Source organism: Lytechinus pictus, chromosome 18 (genome assembly GCF_037042905.1).
Source record: "Lytechinus pictus isolate F3 Inbred chromosome 18, Lp3.0, whole genome shotgun sequence".
Lineage (NCBI taxonomy): Eukaryota > Metazoa > Echinodermata > Echinoidea > Temnopleuroida > Toxopneustidae > Lytechinus > Lytechinus pictus.
This window is the reverse complement of record NC_087262.1, coordinates 17327358-17353859: the sequence shown is the minus strand read 5'-3', so window position 1 is coordinate 17353859 and position 26502 is coordinate 17327358. Positions and strand designations below refer to the sequence as shown.

The window sequence follows — 26502 nt, the reverse complement described above, 5'->3', positions numbered from 1 at the left end:
ACGCACACTGCTTTAGTCTATTTTCAAACCCAGTTCGGCAGACAAGCAGCTAGCAAGGACCTGCCCAAAGGCAAACCAATTAGAGGACTGTAGAGTGCTGGGCAGAGATTTGAAACCCTGTCCCTTGCATTGAGGATCAAGTGAAAAACCACTAAGGGGATGTTGCAAGAAAATATTTGCGATCAATTGCAAACTTCATATGCAAGTTTACGAGTGATGGATCAATTTTAACTAAAGCAAATGATCAATTCATATTTGTTGATACAAGAAGCAGGCTATCAATCCATTGCAAGCTGGCAATGAAATGCACAGCTTTAAATCGAACCTAAAATTGACTTGCAATCGATCGCAAATTTCTTGCAATTACCCCCCCCCCCCCTCAATATCTCATAACCTTTGCCAACAATTCACAAATGACAAATCATCTCATCTTTGCCTCCTTCAGCCAATACATGTATATAAAACAATTGGACAGTCATCTTCAAGGTCAGACTATTAGCACTTTATATTTCAATTAATTATTCTAGCCTGCCACACACAGATTTACATGGACAATATATTATAAGGATTCAATCAACGATACAAATGTAACAGAACCAAACTCCAAACCAGATTGATGCTTTGCAACACTGCTTACAGCCAGCGATTGATTCTGAATGAATCGACTGTGAATACACAATATATATAATATATATACTACAAACAATTGCATTTAGATATACCATACCAAAACATTATCTGAAGAAAGATAATGAAAATATTATGTTCCAACACACCCTAGATCATATTTGCATACTAATTTAAGTATAACAAAACTGTTTGCACTTAAGTTATTAATCAGCTATGCAACTTTCCACTTGGATGAATGAAAATGATAGTCAATCATTACGGTACTTGAATAATATATTTTGTCCAAAAATTATCCACAAAATTGATAAATTGTAAGTTTTATATGACAAATACTTCTATAGTTTTGTAATGTTACTGTTGCAAAATATTTATCCAGTTCATTGAAGAGACTGATAAAGATCCGAGTATTACACTAATCTCATTTGGCTAACATTTATTATGTTAACAAAGAGACAGAATTTGTCTCTGACCTGAATACAGACGCTTAACCCTAAAAGGATGGGGGGGGGGCATGATGGCCCCCCTTCTGATCTTGGCCGCCATTCGCGCCAAAATTTCGCATGCACACTCTTTACCACATAAACTACAAGCCAGTATAAAAAATTTCTGAAAACAATTATTTTTTAGTAATAATGAATAAAATATGCAAATTTATTTGTGAAAAATATTATTTGCATATTTAACACCCGATTACACTTCAAATTTTCTCTTTTTTCCAGATGTCATCTTTGTAATCTAATTCAAAGGTTTCCATAAAGAAAAATTGGGAAAGCAAATTTTTTCCTTAGCTATATCTTTGTTTTTAGAATTTCTTAAGTATTTCTTTGTTTTTTCATCTTTTGTTTTTCATTGTTTTTTCAATGGAAATGACTACAGACCATTTAACAACTACATTAAACCCTAAATTAATTAAGCAGACCAATTTGAACGAAAAATAATCACCCTTTTATGGATTTCATCTCCCATAGACTTTGTACACAAAGTATAATAACGAGCCATTTTCGGCATGACATTGTCTTGCAAAAAGTCATGTGGCGTCGCGACGCTATACCCGAATGTTGCAAATTTGATCTCAAAAGTTGTGCGAGACCTCAAAGAAAAAAGTGATTTCGCGGCGCTGTCTTTTTCGGAAATATCACGCAAAGCGTTGAGGGGGGGCCCTCAACGCTTTTAAGGTTAAGCCTGCATTCAGAAGCATCCATAAGTATTCACAAGTATATGTAAAAATACTGAATAACACTTTTTTTCATAAAATCTGGGGAAAATCAGTCTTAGCCAGTGCCTTGAAGGATTTAAATACACTGTTTTCAAATTTCATGACATATATGAAATATAATTATCTCACAATCATTTATCATCATACTATGCACTTGGGCCATTCTTGGTCACGTGTGTGAACGTAATTATGACAAATCTTGACTTTAATCAGTTTATAAATTTTTTTTTTTATTAGAGATTTATAACTAATTATGATGACTTTAAAAGTCAAATTTCATTTTTAAAATCACAGGAATTTCAAAACGAAATTAAAATGTCAAAATCATGCATCTATGTGAAGTCACACATGTGACCCACTTCCCTTGACCTCTGACCTTGAACCTGCATAGTGGAGATAGCAAAACATATTTCCAAATGATAGCTGGCTTAACATATTAATGTTCCCTTTGAATTACTAAATCTTTACAAATTTCAGAATTATACTTTACTTAAGTCAATATTTGTCATAAGTTCGGTCACACACATGACCAAGAATGGCCCACAATTGTGTAACTTTATTCCCAATCTAAACACAGAAGAAGAGGATAGATGACATATACCATAAGATTTACACCTTTGGAATGAAATAAATAGAATCCAAACAAATATGACATTACAAAACCAATAGAGATGATTGTGTGTTCAGCATATAACCATAATACAGTCAAATATAAGTGTACTTAGGGAGTATTGTAATTATTTTCAAAATTCACTTGCAAATTTACAAGTGATAGATCAAAATCAGCCAAAGCACGCCAATATATATTCTGTAGATGCAAGAAAAGTGACCAGCAATCACTTGCAAATATACAATGAATTGAACAAATTATGACTGATATCAAGATTTGAAATGGACTTGCGAATTCTCTCAACACCACACAGAGTTGCCAACCCTTACGGAATATTAATGAGATGTGTTCTAATGTAAATTCAGTGTTTACATCCCGACTGAATGACTGAGCGAAAAACTTTTGTTAACATGACTTGCCTCGTAAGAATACATTTGGTTCAGCCGTTTGGTTATTCACATTGTAATTTCTTATCTGATTAATATTCCGTAACCGTTGGCATCTCCGACACCATATTAGAATGGTATGGTGGTTGCTTGCAGCTATGTAGTGGTATCAATTCCTTTCATGGTGCATGTTAAAAGACTTCTCCTTCCAAGGTTTGTAGACAACACAGAATGTGACTACAGGTTTGAAGAGGCACATTTCTTGGGATGAAGAGGGACACGTAGTCAAGCTGTTAGGCTCACAAAATTGTTGTTGTCGTTCACTGGAATTTTGAGAGAAAATGGAAGAAAAAAATAAACTCAGTTCATTGATCATTTATTAACTTATCAGTACCAGTATCAATAAATTCACCATTACCAATTACTATTACCATTGGTAATGAAAAGTACATTTACCAATATGGTAAATGGAAATTCACCATAACCAATTGCCAATCTAGCAGCAGGGCCAATGATCATTTTAGTTGCCAATAACCATGATCAATTAGCATAACTAATAGCTATTTAATTAATTTGTTGCTTACTGTTACTAATTACTATTATCATTACTCATTTATAGTGCTTCATCTATTACCACTTGTCAACAGAGCAGGAATATATCAGAACATGAACTACACGTACAAAATGTTTCATTCGGGGTTAGGTTCCTGGAACAGTACAGCCCGGATTCTACATTGAATCAAATGTCCATTAGAAATTCTGAGGCATGATTTTTTTCCATTTTTAAAATGTGTCATCACCTATTTAAATCTCACATTTTTACAGGATTTCAATTTCAATTAAATGGCTACCAATACGATGTGGTCTGACGAGGAAAAGTGATACTGCATAGAAAGACAACCAAGGACATCATCCTTTGTGACATTAAAAAGTGGGGGGCACATTGGCCCCTTTACCCCCCCCCCCCCTGGTTCCGCCGCCGCTTTCCCAAAGCAACACAGTGTGCCATTGTTCAGTTAGGTTCTTAAACCCTTTGGCCCGTATTCTGAAGTCGGGTTTAACTTAAACTCAGGTTTAAAGTTGTGGTTTAAGTATGGCGAGCCAAAAGTATCAAATTTTGTATTAAGTTGTATGTTTCTTATGTTTACTGTGCTCTTTCCTGATTCATCAATGGTGAAGACAATCATCTATTTATACTTCCTACACAATTATGAATGATTTGAGAGCCGAATGAGCTGAAGTTTGATTTCTCTACTGTTAGTAATTATGTAACAATTGGCTGTCCATACTTAAACCACAACTTTAAACCTGAGTTTAAGTTAAACCCGACTTCAGAATACGGGCCAATGACTTCTTGAGCTGGTGAAGGTCAAAGTTTCTCAGGCATGCTGGCTTTAAGAAGACTTCAAAACAACTCGATACCAGAGAAACCCTTTACTCCATGTACTATTATATGTGATCCTTCACCCTAAAACCTCCAAAAAGTCGCCCAACATGAATTTTGACCATACTATTTGGCTATTTGCATAGAACCTTGCCCAGCGACTTATTGTTGGGTTTGAGATGGAAGTACACATAATAATGTATGAATGCTCACCTTCTGGATCCAAAGGTAAAGCCTCTGCGACAGGTTCCGCCTGTTCATAATTCAATGAAAAATTTCAGCGACATTATTATCATTTACCACATTTCGATTAAATCTATCTCTCAATGAGAACTAGATGGATTCTCAACAGCACAATTAAAATCCATGACTTTTAGATCTGGGCCTCGTCTTACGAAGAGGTGCGATTGATCCGAATAACCTCAACTGTATGGAAACTATCAATGTCATGATATTTTCTGCAGGAAATTTGAAGTATGTGTTTTTGTAAACCAAAGACCGCAACACTGAATTGTCCAGAATATACAATGCATGCATGAATCTTATCTTGAACATGCTTCAAACAAACATGCATTTAAGATATTGACATTGCTGGCTTTCCATAGACATGGTTGATGGTCTCAATCACACCTTGCAAGACTGGACTCGGGAATTTATCACACATCCAGCTCCTAAAGTGTGTTTGAATGACTGACCTCTAACTCCAAAATCTAATCAGATGGTCAATCCTATATAAATACTTCGACCAAGTTGGAGATTGATTGGTCAAATGGTTCTTAAGTTATCACGAGAATAAAACAGGACCAACAGACAGATAATCTGATGGACAACTTAGAACATAATACCTTCAGCAATGATGGAGAGTATGAAATGATAGACGTTGAATTTTGTGTGATTTGCATTTGAATGTGTTTGTGATGTGTGTTAAAATCCCTTAGCCAAGGCAAGTCCATAGGCAAGTCTGTAGCAGTAAAAAGGTTGACCCAGATTTACTGCATTTTAGCAATGTAATATGTATGGTAAAAGGCGATGACTTACGTTGTCAAAAGCTGATTGTGCTTCTGCGGGAGACACCTTGTACTTGCTAGATTCCACTGTAACATTTTGACTGTAAATTAAAAACAGGATGATAAATGGTAAGTTTAGGCAAGCATCTGGGTCCTACTTTATTAAACTGGTTACCACAATCAAATGCTATGATTTTAGTAACTTTCAGTTTTTTAGTAAGGGTGTTAAAATCTTACGGTATATGATCCCCACATTTTGATGGCAGCTCACAAAAAGCCGTATCTTAGAAATATGGCAATGGTGGTGACCTCAAATCATCTGAAAACAGCCTCCTAATTCCTATAGAAAACTCTCACTTCGCAGAAGAAGGATGCTCCTTATGTCACGACTCTAAAATCAAGCTTCTTTTGAGCTGTTCTCAAAATTTGTAAATATTGAGATACAATGTTTTAACACCTCAGTGACAATATGGATCAGGACCCTGGCTATCTGATTTAATACTGATGCCCATTATCATGATGTACAACAAAAAAGTTATCAATTTCAGATATATAGCAATAGCATGGTATGTACAGAAAACAGGTGATCTTACAGGGGAAGTTCATACTGTCATCGACTTTGTTTTGATAAAAGCAAAATAGGAGAAAGGTCTTACAAATAGCCAGCCATTTCGTGATAGAGAACAAGAGCATGAAGTTGTTCAGTAAATGGATTCCAAATTATCACAAGTACAAGCAAGTACAATTTTTTTTAGAAAGCAGATACAACCTCATCATCTGTGCAAGCCTTGAAAATTTGGAGGGATTTGAACATAAAAAATAAAAAAAATATTCTGCCCTCCAATTATATGGCAATTTATGCACATTCTAATATTTGTTATGTTCATGATGATGCAGGTATTTCAGGTTTTCACATTATGCAAAAGCACAAGCTTATTGAAATACAGTCAAATGCACTACATCACTATTATAAAAAAAATATCTCACCAGCTTAATTTGCCAGCATCTGACTGGCCGTTGATGAGACTTTCCCATTGCTTCGCCGTCTCTTGAATGATACCCATGGCAAACTCCTGCAAAAAAAAGTTTTCATAAATGCATCTTTGGCTACTCACATGACTAAGCTCACGAAAAATCATGAAAATATATTGACACAAAAATATGTGACATATTTAGGAACTAGTAATTAACCGGAAAGAGACCCTTCGACCCAAATGAGAGCCAAGCTTCTTTATCTCATTTCTCAGCAAGTTTTCCTTCTTTTCTTCCACAATTTATTAATGCATATCTATTTGAATACACTGTATATATATATTTTTTTTTTTTTGGGGGGGGGGGTCACAAAAGAGAATTTGCCAGTTGCAAGAGATCCCCCATGATTCTGTAGTATAATTCAGACAGAATAAATGTCGGAAAATGGACCCCCTATTGAAGGAAAATATCAATTTTATTTCCCCCATGAAAGACACCTTAGATTTCTCACCCTATTCTTAGGCTCATCGTTGAAAGCAAATTTGTTGAGGGGCTTTCCGTCTGGGACCTTGTAGATCTTGAACCAGTTCACACTAGCCTAGAACAATAGAAAACAAGAAAAGATAAATTTACTACAATACTCAAATTTCTATAAATCTATTAAAGGACAAGTCCACCCCATCAAAAAGTTGATTTGAATAAAAGGAGAAAAATCCAGCAAGCAAAACACTGAAAATTTCATCAAAATCGGATGTAAAATAAGAAAGTTATGACATTTTAAAGTTTTGCTTAATTAAAAAAAAAACAGTTATGTACACATCCTGGTCGGTATGCAAATTGGCAAACTGATGAAGTCACCCACTCACTATTTCTTTTGCATTTTATTATATGAAATATGAAAAGTTCTAATTTTCTCCTCATTGACATGTTAAAAAAATATTCATTACTCGCGGAACATGAAGAATTACCATTATTTTAACAGTTTATGGTTAAGTCAAGTTGGTCCTTATTGTCAAATCTGTAAAAACTGAAATATTGTATAATTCAAACAATAAAAAAAAGAAGAAATAGTGAGTGAGGGACTTTGACTGTCTCATGTGCATGTCACTGAGTTGTGCATATCACTGTTTTGTGAAAAATAAGCGAAACTTTAAAATATCCTAACTTTCTTATTTTACATCCAATTTTGATGAAATTTGCAGCGTTATGTTTGTTTGATTTTTCTCTATCGATTCAAATCAACAATTTTCTGGGGTGGACTTGGCCTTTAATGTACTCCATTGAAGGCACATGATAAGCCAACAAAAGAGATCTGAAACCTTGTATATATTTAACTAATCACACCAGTCTAGAACAGTGGGATGAGATGAGATTAGATTGATTTGCCAAGATTACTCAAGTTTCTAGTTTTAGGTGATTTGAAAGATAATGGGGGGTGGGGAATCAGAAAATGTTTGTGTACAAAACAAATTGAGAGTATTCACAAAATCAGCCATTTTGAAGCAAGTTTGCCAATTTGAGGATCACCATAGAAAAACAACAAGACTTTTCAAACTTCCATAACTCTCTCATTTCATAACAATTTGATGAAACATGTTTTGAATAGCTTCTCTTATTTTACTATTTCCAATAAGAATGATTCTCTCCTTGGGTTTTGGTTTCCTTTAAACCTGCTAGTCATATCAAAGGGCAATCTTTTGCCAGAAATGTGACTGAGATACGATGGCTCCTTGATTCAACACACAAGCTATTAAAATGGGAATCTATCAAACTTCTATCAAATAAAAAAACTTCCTGAAACATGTTCTGCCCTTCATGATTAACACACCTCCAGAAATCCAGGCATCAACCTACGAACATCCTCAAGGTCTGGAAGAAAAAAATAAGAATAATAAAAAGAGATAATGCTAATAAATCAAAATAATTTAAACAAGCAAAGGTTTCTAGTAGAAGTTCACACAGCGATAAGGTTCTAAAGAATATAAACTCATCTGTTTGTATCAAAATCATTATAAAATAGTGATATTGACCTGTCTAACCAATTTCATTTTTTTTCCTTTGTCAAATGCCTTGAATTGACTTCTATTCAAAGCACAACAAAATAAAATCATGCTTGCAAAAATGCATGCATCTTTTGTTGTTTGTTTTTTGCAATATGTATAGGTCTATTTTTCTAAAGCATTACATCAAACACGCTTTTTAAATCTATAGAATCCTTAATAGTGTAAGTTGAAACAGGCATGCAAATGCCAAAGACATCCTCTCACCATTCATCTCGTTCGCTAATGGGTCAGTCACATCAATTGCAAATATCTTCCAGTCAGTTTCACCTAAAAGTAAAAACAGTGATATTTGGGGGGATGAATACGAATTACTAAAACATTAAAACAACCATCCTATCCTCAAATCTTATAATCACATTGTTACACATTTTCATTTCACATCCTCCACATCATAACTGCTTCAGGGCATACATAAAAATATGACTTGGTAATGAATTAAAATCATTACAATTGCATTTTGGGGGATTTACAAAAGCTAAACACACAGGCTGTAAGATGATTGTGATTAAAGAATTTAGCTATTCCTAACTATCAACGTGATTGTAAATCTAATAAATCCAAGGTTTTTTTTTTTCCACTGAAAGTGAACTTTTAGATGGAAATGGAAACAACAATTTAAAGAAACAAGAAACATCAATTACCTTCATCAATCATAGCAAGAGTTCCGAGAACTTTCACCTGAATTACACTTCCTCTCTTCGCTACCTGCGAGGTAAGGAAACAAATAGAAAAGTAAAAATAAGTAACCCAAACCCAACAGCATATAGGATTCATAATGCAGCAGCCAAAGAGGAGACCAGTAATTACACAATGGTTGAATGTTTAACCCAATATTATCTAGGCTATTTCAGACCATGTTTTTACTGGGGTGGGGGTGGGGGGAGGTGAGAAAGGCATTATGTTTTCTGTCTGTTTGAACTTTGCAACATTGAATTATTGACCAAAGAATAAAGTCACACTATGCACAAAGTCAATTTAAGTTTCATGAAGGTAGGTGCATTTGTCAATCAAACTTTACTGGACATTCCCTGATTAAGTCATAGTCGCTTCCCATTACCCGCGGCTCTAAATTACATTGGCCCATGCGGCTAAGTCCAGACATCCGACGTGTTATAAACTGGTAGAGTAACGGTCAGAACGGAGGCGAAGACGAGCTGCTATGATTAATAGTTTCTCAAGTCTTGTCAAGTAAACAGACATCAAAAATCATGCAAGCTATATAAACTACATGTAAAACCAACTTCCCTGTGAATAACATTTAACCTTCATTCAGTTCAACGGGATATGGTCTTGATTCATTTTCAGGCCGAGTCTGGCTCAGGCCTATCATCATGGATATTTGGCACCCCCATACTTGTGTCTTCCCTGCCAAGGAAAAAGTGTGATTAATAGACCGCTACTTATGGTATTAACTATTCAACCAAAAGTAGCACTACAGAAAGAGACTGATTCTTACCTTCCTCCCGATTTCACAGACATCCAGAGGATCGTTGTCTCCTTTGCACTTTGTACTAGCGTCTTCATGATTAGGATCCTCCCATGTCTGAAAACAAAAGAGAGGTGAAAGGTCAAGCGAGGTCAAGAAAGGTCATGAGAGGTCGAGAGATATGAAATGTCAAGACAGCTCAAGAGGGATCATAAAAGGTCATCATGGGAGGAAATCCCAGGGGGGACAGAAGGGACTATTTTTGGTATTTTATGATGGAAAGAAATACATCATCCAAAATCGAAATAAAACATGTATTTTGGACGAGATGACCTTACTTTTTGGGTGATAACCGTTTTTTTGTTTTTTTTGCTTGTCCAATTTATTTTGGTCGAAATAACCTTACACTTGGGATGATAGCCTTTCCTTTTTTTTTTGCTTGTCCCCCCTACCTATCTCTGTATCCACAAGCCATCATAACCAAACCATAGTTTGTTTCCTCAGCACTTCTTATGAATTTAGTTCCATCAAAGTGTATGAAGACCTCTTACAGGTGAAGTGTTTTAAGTGATTTTGTGTTTAATTCTGTGAGATCATTGCTACAGTGAAAAATTAAATCCTGTGAATATGAGGATTTCATAAAAAAAGGAAATGATCTATACAAGAAAATGTTGGCCAATATGGTATGTCATTTCAAATCATTAATCTATATAATAATTCAAATAATTGTATCATGTGTTTTCAGGAGGGAAGAAGTATCAAGATTGTACAAATCTGAAAATAACACAAAAATATATAAACAAATGAAATATCATTTTTTTCATGTTTGTAGCAAAAACTGATGAAATTGTTCAGAATCAGCTAACAGTGTTTGTTACCTGAGGGAAGGCACCATAGTTCCAGATGTAACCGTGGTGAGGGAAGCAGTTCCTGACGTATCGTAACTTGCCCTTCTTGACATCCTGCTTGATGGGGTTCATGGGAGCTGCAGTGTCGATCTCAACATTAAAAAAATTAACAAGTATGATGTTAATAGTGAGATCCATCAATAAATTAACAATATGGTGGTTGTGATGGAGAAGGAGGAAATATGATGATGATAATGATGGTGAAGATAATGGTTGTAAATTCATAGGATCTTAAAAATAAAATGAATATTAATAATAGCAAAAACCAACAAAATATAAGGTAGCCATTAAAAATAAGAATGATCCTGCTTATGAAATAATGGTTGCAATGGCAACAACAATTATGATGATGATGAGTGCAATATTATCATGATAATTGTCAATGATGACAATGATGTGATGACCTTTTTTTAAATAATTTGAAAGGAGCAACAAAAACAAAGCTGGCAATATTCAGAAAATGACATGAATCTGAGTGGAGGATGGAATTTACATTCAACTTTCAAGCTTTAATAATTGGTTAATTCATGTTTGGAAGTAGAAACATTTATCAAGTGCTGCAAGTAGAATCACAAAGTTATGCTGAATATAATCAAATTTGATATGATGTGTCTAAGTATCCCACTGATAGCCAGCACAAATATCATGTCCAGTAATTGTGCAGGTAGGAAAAGGTGTGGGTAGGACCCATAAACTGAACTTATCTACAAAGGGTACATGTAGCACATCACAATTTGCTCCACATTTTCTTAAAGACTGCTAAACAAAATAGGGAGCAGATTTTTTTACATAGGACTGTTAAGAACTTTATAGTTGAGAGCTTTATCTTGTGACCAAATATGCTTATCAAATTTGGTAAGCACAATAATTCCCTGCTTCGTTGAGAAGTCATGTTGAACATCATACCTGATTAGATAAATTGTTTGCAAGCACATGTCCCTGGTTTGTTTAAACATGTGTACTATTAAAAAGTGGTCTGCATTTTTAGACTACAAGAGCTGAATGTGAATTTTGTACTCCTGGCTTCTCCACACCAGTTGAAATGTGTAAAGGACTCATTTCTTGATTTACAGGACAAGTCCACTCCAACAAAGAGTTGATTTGAATAAAAAGAGAACAATCCAACAAGCAAAACACTGACAATTTCATCAAAATTCGGATGTATAATAAAAAAGTTATGACATTTTCCAGTTTCGCTTAATTTCACAAAACAGTTAAATGCACATTCCGGTCGGTATGCAAATGAGGAGACTGATGACGTCATCCACTCACAATTTTTTTTGTATTTTATCATATGAAATAGAGAATATTCTATTTTTCTCCCCATTCTCGAGTGAAACATCGATTAATTCCTCCCTGAACATATGGAATGAGCATTGTATATGATTCAGTCAAGTTGGTCCTTATTGTCAAATCTATAAAAAATCAAATATTGTATTTAATTCAAACAATAAAAAACAAAAGAAATAGTGAGTGAGGGACATCATCAACTGTCTCATGAGTTGTGCATATCACTGTTTAATGAAAAATAAGCAAAAATTTAAAATGTCAAAACTTTCTTATTTTACATACGATTTTGATGAAATTTTCAGCGTTTTGCTAGTTTGATTTTTCTCTATTTATGCAAATCAACATTTTTCTGGGGTGGACTTGACTTTTAAGCGTTAATTTGTGTCTGTGTATCTGCAGACTTGTGATATTAAGCAGAGCTGCCAACCTTTTAAAGTACAAGGTAGTAATCCAGCAGCTCAAAAGTCATAATTTTGAGATAAAAGTCATAATTTCATACATGCAAGGTAGTACTATAAATTTCTAAGAAGAGGTAATACTAGTATGCACACTGGGTTCCAAAAGAAACTGATAAAACTTTACGAGGGCACTGCACAAATTTCACTGAGTCATAATGAACGATATTTTGTTTAAACACCTCTCATTTTCATTGGTCTTTCTTTTGCCATTTTGTGACTTTGGATTCTGAAACAAATTGATGTGAGGGGCTATAGCACCTCTGTGATTGAACCAAACTCTTAATTATTGACATACCCTAATAGTAAAGATTATTGAAGCTAGCCTGTGTAAAATATTGTTCATTTTGACTATTAAAGTGGGATGTACAGTGCCCTTGAAACTAGATAGAACAGATGCACAATGCTCATAAATGCCAAGTTTGCCAACCCTACATGATGGTTGTCAGGTATATTCATCTAGGGTGCTACATATACATTACTTTTGTGAAGCACTAGCTTGCCTTGTCAGGCAAGTAAATTGTACAACTACGCAATGTATTACTATGTGTTTATTAGATGTGTACATACCTATTCTACTTCAAAAGCAAAATAATTAAAGTCAAAAGCATAATGGCATAATTTGGCATGAAAATCATAACAATTGTGACTTTTTCTAAATAGTTGGTTGCTCTGGATACCGGTAAGCACATGACCTTTGCACGGTTATGACCCGTCACCCATCCTGTAATTATTTTTTTTTGAGGGGGGGGGGTTAAATCCATGGCCTTTGATCCCCCCAATAAACCTCAAAGTCACTTTGTACCCAATCGCAGAAAAGAGAAATTGCCCTAGAAATACAGAAACTTTAGTAGGGCCTGAAATTGTCAAAGATTTTACCTTTCGTTCATGAACTTGAAGTGAAAACAAAATAAAGAATACTTGGAAATCTAAAAGGATGAATGAGAAATACCGGGGCCCCATCTTACAAAGAGTTGCGATTGATCCAATCAACAACTATGGAAAGCCAGCAAAATCAACATCTAAAATGCATGTTTGTTCAAAATATCTTCTAGATACCGGTATGAATATTCATACATGCATCTTTTTTCTTGATAGTTCAAAGTGCCCATCTTTGTTTCAAAAAGGACACTTTGCAAATTTCCTACAGAAAAAATCGATCGGATCAATCACAACTCTTTGTAAGACATTGACCAGGGCTCCGTAACAAAGATTAGCGATCAATCGCTAAATGAACTGACCAATCAAGATCAACATTACACGCGCATTCGGCACAAAATACTGACCAGGAACCAATCAGAAGTGTTCTCTCACATTTGCTATTCATCGCTAAGATTTGTGTTACGGAGCCCAGGAGTGACAGATTTGTTCCAACTTACCTCCATCTTGGCATTGGTCCATCGTGGTACCTCCACAACCATGTTCAATATCTGCTTCTGTAAATTACAATTAGAGGAATAGGGAATCAATTTTGTTCGTACACTGAATTAATAAAACAAGAAACTTACTTTAGCTTGTACATCATAATCAGTTTAAATATTTCCTGTCTAAGAAAATATTTTGGCATGCGTATCTTTCTAATTTTATTATTTTACAGATTCAGCTTATATTAATTCATATTAATTATTTTCATGATGCTTTCCTCTGTTGTAACTATACCCGTAAAGAAATCCATGGTGTCAATAAAATTTCAGTCTGACTACCAACAAATTCTTATTAGATACATTGCATCTTACAATTATTTCAGTGGCTCTGTTTTGTTTTCCATGGCTTGGGATTTTTTATTTTTTTGGTGACATTGCTTTTAGATCCAATTACCATTGATCCTTTGCCTTGTGATCGAGGAATAGGGTTCAATTTTAAGGTCTATGATTTGATCATACTGTCAGATATCCCACATAATTATTAGAAAAAGAAACCGCTAACTCTAATAAATTAAATGTGATACATGTACTTGTACATCGTAAAATTTGCAGTATCGATAAATCTTTATGTATAGCAGTAATAAAGATTTGACTATCTTTGGCAGAGCTTTGCATGTTTGAACCATTCATAACATCAATATACCATCTGATTACTCCAACAAACATTAATCTTAATAATTTATGTGTGAATAAATACTTGAGCTTTGCCTTAACAAATACAAATATAGTAATTACTGCCGTGTGTGTGCACTCTAGGTACGCTGAAATTTAATAATTACTGATAACTTTTAAAGGTCAAGTCCATCCCAAAAGAATGTTGATTTTAATCAATAGAGAAAAATTCAACAAGCAAAATGTTAAGAATTTCATGAAAATCGAATGTGAAATAACAAAGTTGTGACATTTTAAAGTTTTGCTAGTTTTCACAAAATAGTTCAAATCCAGTGACATGCAAATGAGAGAGTCTATGATGTCCCTCACTATTTCTGTTCTTTGTTTGAATTATACAATATTTCAATTTTTAGAAACCACTTTTACAATAAGGACTAACTTGACTGAACCATACAATGTTCAAACCAAGGTAATTCTTCATGTTCATGGAGTAATAAATCTGTCTTTCACTTGACAATGAGGGGAAAATTTGAATAATTCATATAATAAAATACACAAGAAATAGCGAGTTGATGACGTCATCAGTCTCCTCATTTGCAAACAGACCAGGATACATGTGCATATTACTGCTTTGTGAAATTAAGCGAAATTTTAAAATGTCATAATTTTCGTATTTTACATCAGATTTTGATCAAATTTTCAGGGTTATGCTTGTTTTGTTTTTTTCTCTTTTTATTCAAATCAACTTTTTGTTGGGGGTGGACTTGTCCTTTAATCTTTGAACATATTGGAGAACTCAGAACTCACTAGAATTTAATGAAGCAAATATTCAGCAAGAGCTATATTGACTACAATTGCCCATCCAACCTTATAAGATATACACATAGTAAGGCCTTATATTAAAACAAATGTGAAGATATATGTATTTTTTTTATTGCAACAGCAAGTTTGATGTTAACCTTCTGTTTTTATTAAATATGAAGAATTCCAAGAGTGCAATTATTGTAAATATCACAGAATCAATATTTTTTACAAGAAAATGTGGGAAAATAGATGGGCTATGGCATGATGTAAGAAAGAGAACCATAAAAGATATGTAAATTTATGATGATGTAAACACAGAGCAAAAAAAAAGGTCATCATACAAATTTTTAAAAATGAGAGAAAAAATGAATTAATAATTATCTTACATCTTTATCAGCATATAGTGGAATGTCATGAAATGGTGAAATCACTTGACCATCGCTGTTCCCTAGAAATACAGAAAAAAAAGAAGGAAAACCAAAAATCTAAATAGGTATCTAAGCTGAAGTGTAGAGGATAGAAATAAGAGTCCACATTTATGATTGATACTTGTAAGAAGTCTGCCTTGATAAGTTGATTTTAATAAAAACAGAAAAATTTGAGAAAAATTTCAATTGGCGAAAGTTTTATGAAAATCAATCTAATATTATATTACAAAGTTTTGATCTTATGATGCCACAGAAAGACAATCAGCTCTTCCATATCTTGTGTCATATAAAATGCAATTTTCTCAAAATTCTGAAATTGATTTCATTTGTGCGATCCTTTCAACTCCTTTGACAAGATAAATAAATTTGTTTATCATATTCCATAAAAAAAGGAAATTCATGGAATTTATATCACACTTGGCGGGGAATATCATGTTTAGGACATTTTTTTTTTCATTTCTCCCTAACGTAACATAAACAGCAAGCATGTGGCCTCCAATCGGGCCCAGTTCACCAACTATTTTCTACAACTTGTCGCCTTCCTACAGTACAGTCAGTCTACAGTTTTATTTTTACACCAGCCTTTATTCCTATGGCTATGATACTACCCCCCCCCCCCCCTTTTCTTGATCTCCGGGACACTGCGGTGCATGGCCATACACAGTATGGCAGTGATTCCAAACTTTGTGTGTCCATACTTCGCAAACGGTCACTATCTAAAAAACTAGCCAATATCCTTAAAATCTGACATCAACGTGAAAAGCGACCTGAAATTACCCTTTGGCATAAGTTTTTTTTTACGATGAGTTCAGTATTCACGAAAATATTGACAAAAGATCAGCAAATTTGTCACCTTTAGTGCCCGTTCCGAAGAAATTTGATATTCTCAACAAGCATCACGATATCATCATTTTGTTTGCAAGCAGATATCATAAAAAAATGTGAGTTCAATATGGTACTAATTCTATAGCATTTTGTCATCAATCTGATATAAATATCTCACCTTTTGAGCTTGAGTTTTTATTTAAATCTCCACAAAAACTTTGGTCCACGAAGTTAGGTCACACTTTTTCAGAACGGTTTTCCACCAAAGCGCGCATTCCTCGATCGGAATAGAATTTTGAGATCGCAATACTGGCAAACGTTTACGATCTTGCCGTGATAGGCCCTAACAATTTCTTTGGTTTTTTTATAAATTGTGAATATTTTGTGGACAAATTTAAGCCTAATGAATACTTTTGAAAAGTCTGAGAAGTTTGGAACCACATCATACACACTGGGGGGGGGGGGGGGCAGTTCCCCCTCCCCAGAAATTTTGAAACTTTACATTTTTGATTTTTTACTAAATTTTTTGCAAAATTCACGAACACTACATACAGCATGCACGATAAGTTCGGTGGGACTAGCCAGAAGGCTCCTAGAGAGTAGAAAATTTTTACTCTCTAAAGTCAGTCACTAACGTGTGCTTACTCACCACGGAGCCAGGGATTGCCTCCCATTCATTCATGTGCATGTACCGCGAAAAAAATTGAAATTTGAAAATTTCGCCCTGAGATTTCTCCTTTCCTTCTAATTCTAAAACAAAAAAAGATCTAGCCCTAAATCATGTAAATGGGATACAACTTCATTTCCGACATTTATATGACATTGATTTCATTTTTAAACAAGAATTCATTAAAAAAAACAAGAAAAATATTATGAAAAGACGGAGAAAACCTGCCGTGATGTTTACGTCGCCATCTTATTTCTTTTTGTTCTTTGCCAAGATACAAGACGCATATCCGATATGCGTCATGTATCTTGACAAAGAACAAAAAGAAACAAGATGGCGACGTACATGTAAACATCGCGATCGCGGCAGGTTTTTTCCGTCTTTTCATAATATTTTTCTCATTTTTTTAATGAATTCTTGTTTGAAAATGAAATCAATGTCATATAAATGTCGGAAATGAAGTTGTATCCCATTTACATGATTTAGGGCTAACGTTAGATCTTTTAGAACGAAAATATAAATCTTGGACTTGGCCTTGGGGGCAAAAATTTCAGTTTTTTTCGCGGTACACGCACATGAATGGGACGCAATCCCACTCCCAAGCTCCATCCATGGAGAGTAAGCACACGTTAAGTCGTTAGTGAATGATTTTCACTCTCTAGTCTAGGAGCCTCAGTCCTGGCTAAGTGGGACTCTGCACTGCCACAGGTGAGTTGTGTTTCAGACTCCAGCTCCGACATGTCAATGACAAATCGCCTCCGGCCTCCTGAGCTGAGCGAGTGGGCGGTCAACTCAAGATACTGACGCCGCCCGGATGGGCAACGCCTGGCCGCGATTCCGACGACCTGCTCACTGCTGCAGAGAAGAGCCGTAGCCGTAGGAGGTACTTACTGAAGAACAGACGGTAGTCGAGCGAATTGGGTGCACCTCTGGGTTCAACTGAATAAGCCATCGCTAAAATTCGACAGTCACTGAACTGAAGTTTTGACAAATCTATTCGAGGTCGAGAATGGCGAGTAAAAGAGATCTTGGAATAAGTTCTCTGGGAAAAAGCAGCCGAGAGGACACGACGGAGGATCGGAGTCAACATGTGGACAGATTTACACGCATGCGCCGATATTAATTAATGGTATCTTTGCAGATAAAAACGATGATTGACAATCTTGATTGTGATATTATTCTGTCCAAAGTACAACTGTGCAGTTCTTCCACATGTATCCGTTGGCTGCATGTACAGATTTGCAATCCAAGTTCAAAGTCCAAAGTCTAAAGTTCATAAGAACTGCTACCGGTGTTTTTTTTCCTTCAATCGATATATCTGCATGCCGCTCGCTCATAACAAAAAAGGGGACACGCCCCCCTATTGCGATTATGCATGTGCATGGTATTTTTCAGTGATATTGATGCACGTGGTATCATGCCACCAAATGACCGATATCATAATTCCCGCAAAAAATACAAAGAGAAATAAAATATTTTCCCTTCAAATCAGGATTTCATTTTTGCTAGGAGCCGATGCAAGTTTTGAGCAGGGGCATCCGATCGATCGAGCGCAGAGTTACCCATGCGCCTTAGTAAATGGACTTTCAAAATGAACCCTATAGTAAAGTTCTTTTTTATGTAAAATTGTGATTGACTATACATGTATGATTTATGCACTCTACATGCAGTGCTTTTCCCCTTCTGTGATTTCATATGGTCCAATACTTAAATTGAATTTGTAGAAAGTTCGTATATACTTTTCCATTGCATGAGGCCCTATCTATAACAATTAAAATGCATTTCCTTTTTATGATATTGTGAATATACGATACGTGATTATGTTTCCTTTTGTATTATTATGTTTCCTTTTGTATTATTATGTTTGTATGAATGTAATGCATGCCTATTTAAACTCATCGCAATTCGGCTATGCCTCAATGATGTTTAATCAATAAACCAGTTATCTATCTATCTATCTATCTATCTATCTATCTATCTATCTATCTATCTATCTATCTATCTATCTATCTATCTATCTATCTATTCTGTCTGTCTGTGTGTTTATCATGATATGGCACCCTTATCAATTATGATAAAATAAGTTGCAGTGATGAATATCTATAATGCATTAAATCAATTGCCAGTCCATTTTTTTCTTCGAGGTCACACTTCGAATGAATTGAGATCTTATGTTATAAAATACAAAACAACACGTGGAAATATCAGATTGCTCATTGAATATTCGTGAAGACATGCATAATATTCATTGTTTTACAGAAATTATCAGAATATCTAAAATGTCATAAATTTTTTATTCCTTGTCCATTTTTCATAAAATTTCGAGTGCTTTGTTTGTCGGATTTTTATTTGTCTGTTCAAATCACATTATTTTCAGCCTGGAGAAGGCCTACGTACCATTTAAGAAAAAAAAAATCGACAAGCAAGCATTTAGCACTGAAAAACAAACAAAAAAATAGAAGACTTCCCCAAAAAGTGAAATGTTACTGTGGCCTGTGTCAATTTAGTCCTAATGACATTTATTTTTATTTTTATAGTAGGCCTTTTCTAGGGGGGGGGGGGTAGAAGACAGTAGCGTACGTAGGATTTTTGAAAGGGAGCAGGGGCGCGTGCCCCGGGCGAAACACATTCAAGGCCCAATGAAAATAGGGAGAGGGGACAAAGTATAAAAAAAGAAAGAAGAAAAATGGAAAGGAGAGGAGAGGGAACAACAAGAAAAAAGGAAAGGAAAGTGGAAAGTAGCAGTGGCGTAGCTAGGATTTTTTTCCTGGGGGGGGGGGGCACTGGGGGGTCCTTGCTTTTTCAGGGGGGCACAATTTTTTCCGTTGTGTGTGTATGTGTCACAAGGGCGGATCCGACTTTCGCCAATAGGGGACGGGGCCCGAAATTATCTTCACCTATTTTTCCCCCGATCAGTCACTTCTTATTTTTATTCTTATAAAACAACAAAAACATGAAATAATCTCATAAGCCTTATAAAAAGTGCGAGCGCGAAGCGCGAGCGATTTTTTTGTTACTTTCATGTATTTTTTCCTGAAAATTTAATATTCTGGGCAATGTTATGTGTGATCCTGAACAAGATTCGTATGTAACTAGATGGTTACTGCGAACGCCAAGCGCGAGCAGAAATTTTTATTAACTGTTCTAGCATTATCGAAAAGGGACCTGTTAAGGACTGCTTACAGTTACCCACGAAGACGGTATATATTTCAATAATGCGAGCGCGAAGCGCGAGCAAATTTTTTTGACATTCCGACCTAAAAAATTGTCATTCTAAGCACTTTTTGTATTAATAAATGGGATAGGTATGTTACTAAACAATTGATGCGAGCGCGAAGCGCGAGAGGAAGAAAATTGAAATTTTAGACCTAAAAGCGGGACACTCTATTCATATTTTGTAAATCATAAAAAGGATATAGTTAATTGGGTATCATTAATAATGCGACCGTAAAGAGTGAGCAGACAATTATTGATATTTTGATGTGAAACTGGATAATTTAAGTACATTTAATATACACAACATGCAGGCTATCGCGCATGTTTTAGATTAAGACCTAGAATCTGGGCAGTATGAATACATTAGTTTAATGGAACATTATGGAATACACGTAGACAATAGGAACTTGGCAAATCAAACAACTTGACCACGCAGCGTGAGCTTAAAAATGCTGATATGTAGACTATATAAAAGTGACATTTTACAGCTAGAGCACTTGAATTTGTTAATGAAAAAAAAAAGATGAAAGCTCGATGTACGAGCTAAAATATATTTCGTATATTGACTTAAAAAATTGCTCCATATCAGCCTATTGAGCAAGATATGAATCTCATCGAAAGGGCAATTCTGGCGCGAAGCGCAAGCAAAAGTTTTGTAAAGTAACATGAAAGATTTGTTTTTTTTTGCAAGTCTTCCCTTCACATTATTTCATTCACTCGTCTTCCTCCTCTTATTTTCCTCTTCTTTTTTTTCTTGTCTTTCTTCTTCTTTTCCTTTTTTCTTTTCTTTTTTTTGGCTCTGCCAATTTTTTTTCAGGGGGGGGGGGCACCTGGGGGGGGGGGCACACCAAATCTCAGGGGGCACGTGCCCCACGGGCCCCCCGTAGCTACGCCACTGGAAAGGAGAGGAGAGGGAAAAACAAGAAAAAAGGAAAGGAAAATGGAAAGGAGAGGAAGACAAGTAGATGAAATAAGTGGAGGGGAAGACTTGGGGGAAAAAAACAATTCCACGTACGCATTGAGTGTTAAATTAAATAGATAGAAGCTTAGAATATCCGGTTTCGAAAAATTATACAAACATAAGTTAGGCCGCATATCAAGTTTTCATTATTACAAATTGATTCTAAAGAAGTGCTCAGAAAAGCTGAACATTTTGGATTTTCCAACCTGAAAATTTGCCATTACAAACACTTGTTGTTGCAATCATACAATTTGATCTATTTTATTACGTTCTGGACCCCTAGGCAGAACAGAGTGGTAATAATTACCAATGTGAGTGGGCAATCTAGCCATTCATATGTATTCATTTTATTTTGTAATTATATCTGATGTATTTTGTTCGTACTTTGCATGTTTTTATGAATGTAGAATAAATACAATACAACAATAATTAATTATGCATGCGCTGCACGCATGCACTATATAGGGTAGGCCTACTGTATATGGTCGGCCGAGTGTGCCTAGAGTGACGTACCCCGGTGCCCATTGCTATCGTAATAAGATGTGGAAATACTATACAGGTAGAATCTACTCGTCCATGGGTACCGGCTACTCGTACTCTGGACCGGGACTAACATAGACATTTCCGGGGGCTTTTCCCGGGGATTCGTATAAGTATAGGCATATTTGGTTTTTTTTTCAGAAACGGACCCATGTCTAAGGATTATTCAACTGCAAAATAGGACCAATGGCTTTCTTGCAATATAGCAAGACCCATGTCTAAGGATTTTTTCTTGTTGTTGCAAAAAACGACCAACTATAGAGCTGCGGCAAATCCCCTTATGCGATATACACGCGAGTACCCCCCCCCCCCCACCCCGATGCAGGTTTTGAGAAGGTATTGCCAGCTAGGACGCAAACGTTAGAGTTGCAAAGGATTCGTAAAAGCTTGAGAAAGAAAAAAAAATCATAAACAGTTTTCATTGTTGCAAAATTTCTTTGGAAATCCTTTTTCCGCGAGCAGTTGCTGCCCTATTTGCAAATATAGTCGTAGGCCTATATAAGTTTTTGCAAACGGTTGTAATTTGACTTTTATCGCGGAAATTTCTCTTTTATTCACTAATGAAAGCGATATGGCTCCTGTATAAAATAGACCCACTTAATAGACGTTAAAAAGTAAAACTACTCCGCTAACGAAAAGCTCACCTAAGATTTTTGGAAGCGATCCCTGCAAAATATTGTCGAAGCTTCCGAACATTATCATTTCTCTTTCTGTGCACTTTTGTCGCATAAAATACGAATTGGACTTTGCTACTTCTGACATTCACGACCTTGCAAAACGCTTTAGCCCCATCATTGATCATGGTGTAGGCCTAAACGGCGCCTAAAATGGTTGTGATGTTCGCCTGCAAAGACACGGCGGATGCCATTACTGTGATCATCATTATACTCATTGCACTCTAAAAAAAGGGTCTACCCAATATTGGGTAAAATGGGAACATGCTTGTTGGCTGGGTAACAGATACCCAATATCTTGTAAATTTTACGCAATATGTTGCGTTGAAATAACCCAATATGGGGTAAAAAAAAATACTCAGCAAACATGCATGTTCCCTTTCTATCCAATATTGGGTAAAATTTTACTCAGTGTTTTTAAAGTGTGGGAAGGCTTATAAAAAGTCTTTCAGAAAATTTAATTTATTCTTGATTTCCACACTGATAGAATTAATGTTGTACAAGACAGTCAAACAAGAATAAGATACAAACTTTACCTTTTGTATATATGCCTATACAGCAATTTTTTTATTAGCATTTAATAACAATTATCCTTTAAAATATAAGAATGTTAGATAACAATATTTGAATGAACTCTAGTTGTTTAAAAAAACATTTCAATTAATACACAAGATTTGATGAAAGAGTCACAAGTCATACTATAAGCCATAATGTAGAAGTCTCTATATCATCACAAAGCATGCTGTTTCTCATTAATTCATTTCATTCATTAAAACCTAAATCTTTGAGATGACTCGATTACTCACGTTACAGAATGATCCGAATGCCATGTTGAAAGACTTGATTAAAATTTTCCCCAAGTTGGAGCTCTAAAAAAAAGCAATTTCACATGCTTGGAGATTTTATTTCATTTCGAGTAAAAATCAACATTATAATAACAATAATAATAGCTTGATGTATAAAGCGCCTTTTGCTAGAGGATACAAAGGGTTGCTATTATTACCCCGGCTGTATATTGATTATCTACATTTTCCTCATTGTTATACTGTCCGCGCTACGTGCTTTTTGAGAAACCGGAACCTTTAAGAATCAAAATGAATAAAACTATGAATATTAGACACATCAAATTTTTCCCATTATATATAAATATACAAAAAAGTTATTACTTTTGAGTTGCATAGCGGGGTTACATATTCTACTGTTTGCTGTAAACTAAATTACTGAAAGTTCATGGATATACTGCATGTCTCCTCAAAAATGTAATTACTCCGCATATCTACTGCAGGGAAGTTGAAACATACTGTTATTCCACCAAAACACTTATAGGCCTACTATGTACTATGAAGCTGTATTGATATCCTTGTTAAGGAACTGTCTCTAAAAATAAATCTTTACTCTTAACAATCCACTGCTTCCATTATTATTTTTGTTTTAAATACTTGTCTCTTTCCTTTGTGATGTATTATAAACATATAAAATATTACAACTCTGGCTTATTATTTCTGAATTATTAATTTTCATGATTTGAGTCTAGCTGGGTTACTTGTTGGGACAAATGATCCTATTACATTAAACAATTTCATAACAAAGTAACCACGATTCGTAAAGCAACTGGAATCATTCGCATTTGATTTACTTTTACCAATTTTTCAATTGTTTTTGATGGCAAGATTTGTTTAACTTGACCCTGGTAGAAAATGCTTATAAATATAATGAAAATAGACTATAGCCCCACACTGCCACATTCGCACTCAAATTCAAAAGACAGCGATACACCTATAGAAATGAGATATCCGTAACTATTGCCATTTGGTCTACACTGGCTTTGTCTATTTTTTCCGTTTGGTCTCATTCCACTTGGTCTAATCGTAGTTGTCCAAAACCAGTTCGTCTACTAATCATTTTGATCTAACTAGGGGCCGATCCAGGATTTTCCGTATAAGGGGGGGGGGGGGAGGCACATGTCCCAGAGGAAAATTTCACCCAAAGTTTCAGATCATTGCGTCCACGGAAAAAAAATTTGATAAGGAAAGAAAAAAAGAAGAAATTTCCTCACTATCAAAGGGGGGGGGGGCACACTTGTAGTAGAACGGCAAATTTACATTACAAGTTTTGATTATGCCTCTCAAGGTGGGGGGGGGGGGGGCAAGGACCGGATGTGCCTCCCCACTGGATCCGCCAGTGGGACTAACTGACACTTACCTCATTTACCAATTTGTCTAATTTCCGACTAGGCTTTAGCCATTTCGTTTAATGTTCTCACTCCACTTCATCACCTTATAGGCCTAATTATGATTAGATATACTTCGATGAAGCGAAAATTAGACCACCTGGAAATAATAATTATAAATGCCTGACTAAATGAAAGTTAATATCAAATTGATATCAAATTCTACAAATTAAGTAAAAAACAGAAACATCACAGAAATCATATAAATCAGTTATAGTGCAGTATTTCATGAATACAGAAGAAATACAAAATATGGGGATGGACATAGTTCTTAATGATCTATGAAGGTCAATACCCCCAAAGTAGACCGAGTAATCAAGTAATGGTTGGACCAAACAGTAATCAGACCAAATTGATAAAAGATTCAAGTGGCATTATAGCCGTGATGGTGTTATGATTTAAAAATTAGACCAACTGCTAACACCAATACCACGAGGGCGTTCGCGGGGGGGGGGGGGTATACCCTGCCGCTGAGGCAGAGGAGTTCCGACACCGGCAAGCAAAATGAAAGCGGCCTTTCTTTTGCTTTCAACAACTGATTTTCCAAACTTTAGTTCCACCTCCCTATAAGATGTGCATCACCATACCCCTTAAGTTCCACCTCCACACACAGCAAAAACTGTGTTGTTAACCGGTGTACATAGAGGACCACACCAGTTGTTTTACACCGGTGTTAAATTGGTGGTGTTAGTTTTACGCCCATAGATGTTATTACAACACCTTTGGTTGTTATATTTACACTCTTTGGTGTTATGTTCAATCTCAAGGGTGTAGTTTTAACACCTCAGGGCGTGGTCCTCTATTAACACCAACTGGTGTCAGTTTTAACACCACAGTTTTTACAGTGCAGGATGTGCACCTCCCCATGCTCAAACTAGCCTACACGAAGTGGATACCAACTGATATCAAAGTGACTACATGCCATTGTATTTTCTAGTTTTCTGAGTAAAGTTGATCTATCTTCTCTTTAAACATATCCTTGATGACGTTTCGTTTATTTTTGAATGTCGGCGTGAGAAGTCCGTTCTCGACGGAGAATGGCTCTGGATGCAGGATGAAATTTCTCACCTGTAAATGCAATCAGTCAAAACATGATCACCTGTTTGAATTTAATCAAATTATCAAATGCAATCAAGTGTGCTAGATGAGACAACCAAATAAATGCAATTGATTATAGTCACATCATGCACTATTCAGTAGACATTGGCAACATTTCCCGCTTCCATTGGACACCTTTTTATTCCTGATTTTTTTTTTTCCTTATACGTATATACCAATTTGAGCAGGAACTAAATATGAATTGAACTATACTTTCAATTCAATTCAATTCAATTCAATTCTTTATTCCATTTCCATTCAAAACATAATACAAATTAATATAAAGTAATACAAATTAATTAAAATTTTACAGACGAGCATTCTTACTTCGTAAAACAAAAAACAGTATAATATTTTTTAAAACCTATTATTTTCTAACATGTAAACCATAACTGTATATGGCCTACTCTGACAAAGGACATCACCATGTGTATGAATATTGTCGCCTTGGTCATTTCAATATCTTTTGTCTCAATCTTTAATCCATGTAATAACTGTGAAACTTTGTTCATTCCTAAAAACAAATAAACTTTCAGGATGAAAACTTTGCATATTATTTCTTAAATGTTTCAAAGTTTGTTTGCCACCGCTGAGAACACATATGACTAGATGTATGCTTACCAACCACAGAAGACATCCTTATGGACATGTTAGACATTATACAGTGCGTATAAAA

At 35.3% G+C, this 26502-nt stretch overlaps 1 protein-coding gene across 2 annotated transcripts; it reads right to left on the bottom strand.

Annotated features, from left to right (window-relative positions):
• Window positions 1–480: 480 nt before the first annotated feature.
• LOC129281987 (inorganic pyrophosphatase-like) lies at window positions 481–18406 on the bottom strand. Of its 2 annotated transcripts, XR_010296425.1 has the most exons (14): window positions 17999–18321; window positions 15574–15635; window positions 13727–13783; window positions 10573–10692; window positions 9725–9811; window positions 8910–8973; window positions 8473–8535; window positions 8034–8074; window positions 6717–6803; window positions 6221–6306; window positions 5265–5334; window positions 4440–4479; window positions 2391–3165; window positions 481–2010 (listed from the first exon to the last, which is right to left on the bottom strand). XR_010296425.1 is itself a non-coding variant. In XM_054917919.2 (13 exons), the coding sequence occupies exons 1-13, from the start codon at window positions 18195–18197 to the stop codon at window positions 3128–3130; spliced, it is 1014 nt and encodes a 337-aa protein (XP_054773894.2). In that variant the 5' UTR covers window positions 18198–18406; the 3' UTR covers window positions 481–3127. The 2 variants fall into 2 exon arrangements, 1 of the variants encoding a protein (XP_054773894.2); XM_054917919.2 differs by having other exon boundaries at window positions 481–3165; window positions 17999–18406.
• Between the last annotated feature and the right edge of the window lie 8096 nt (window positions 18407–26502).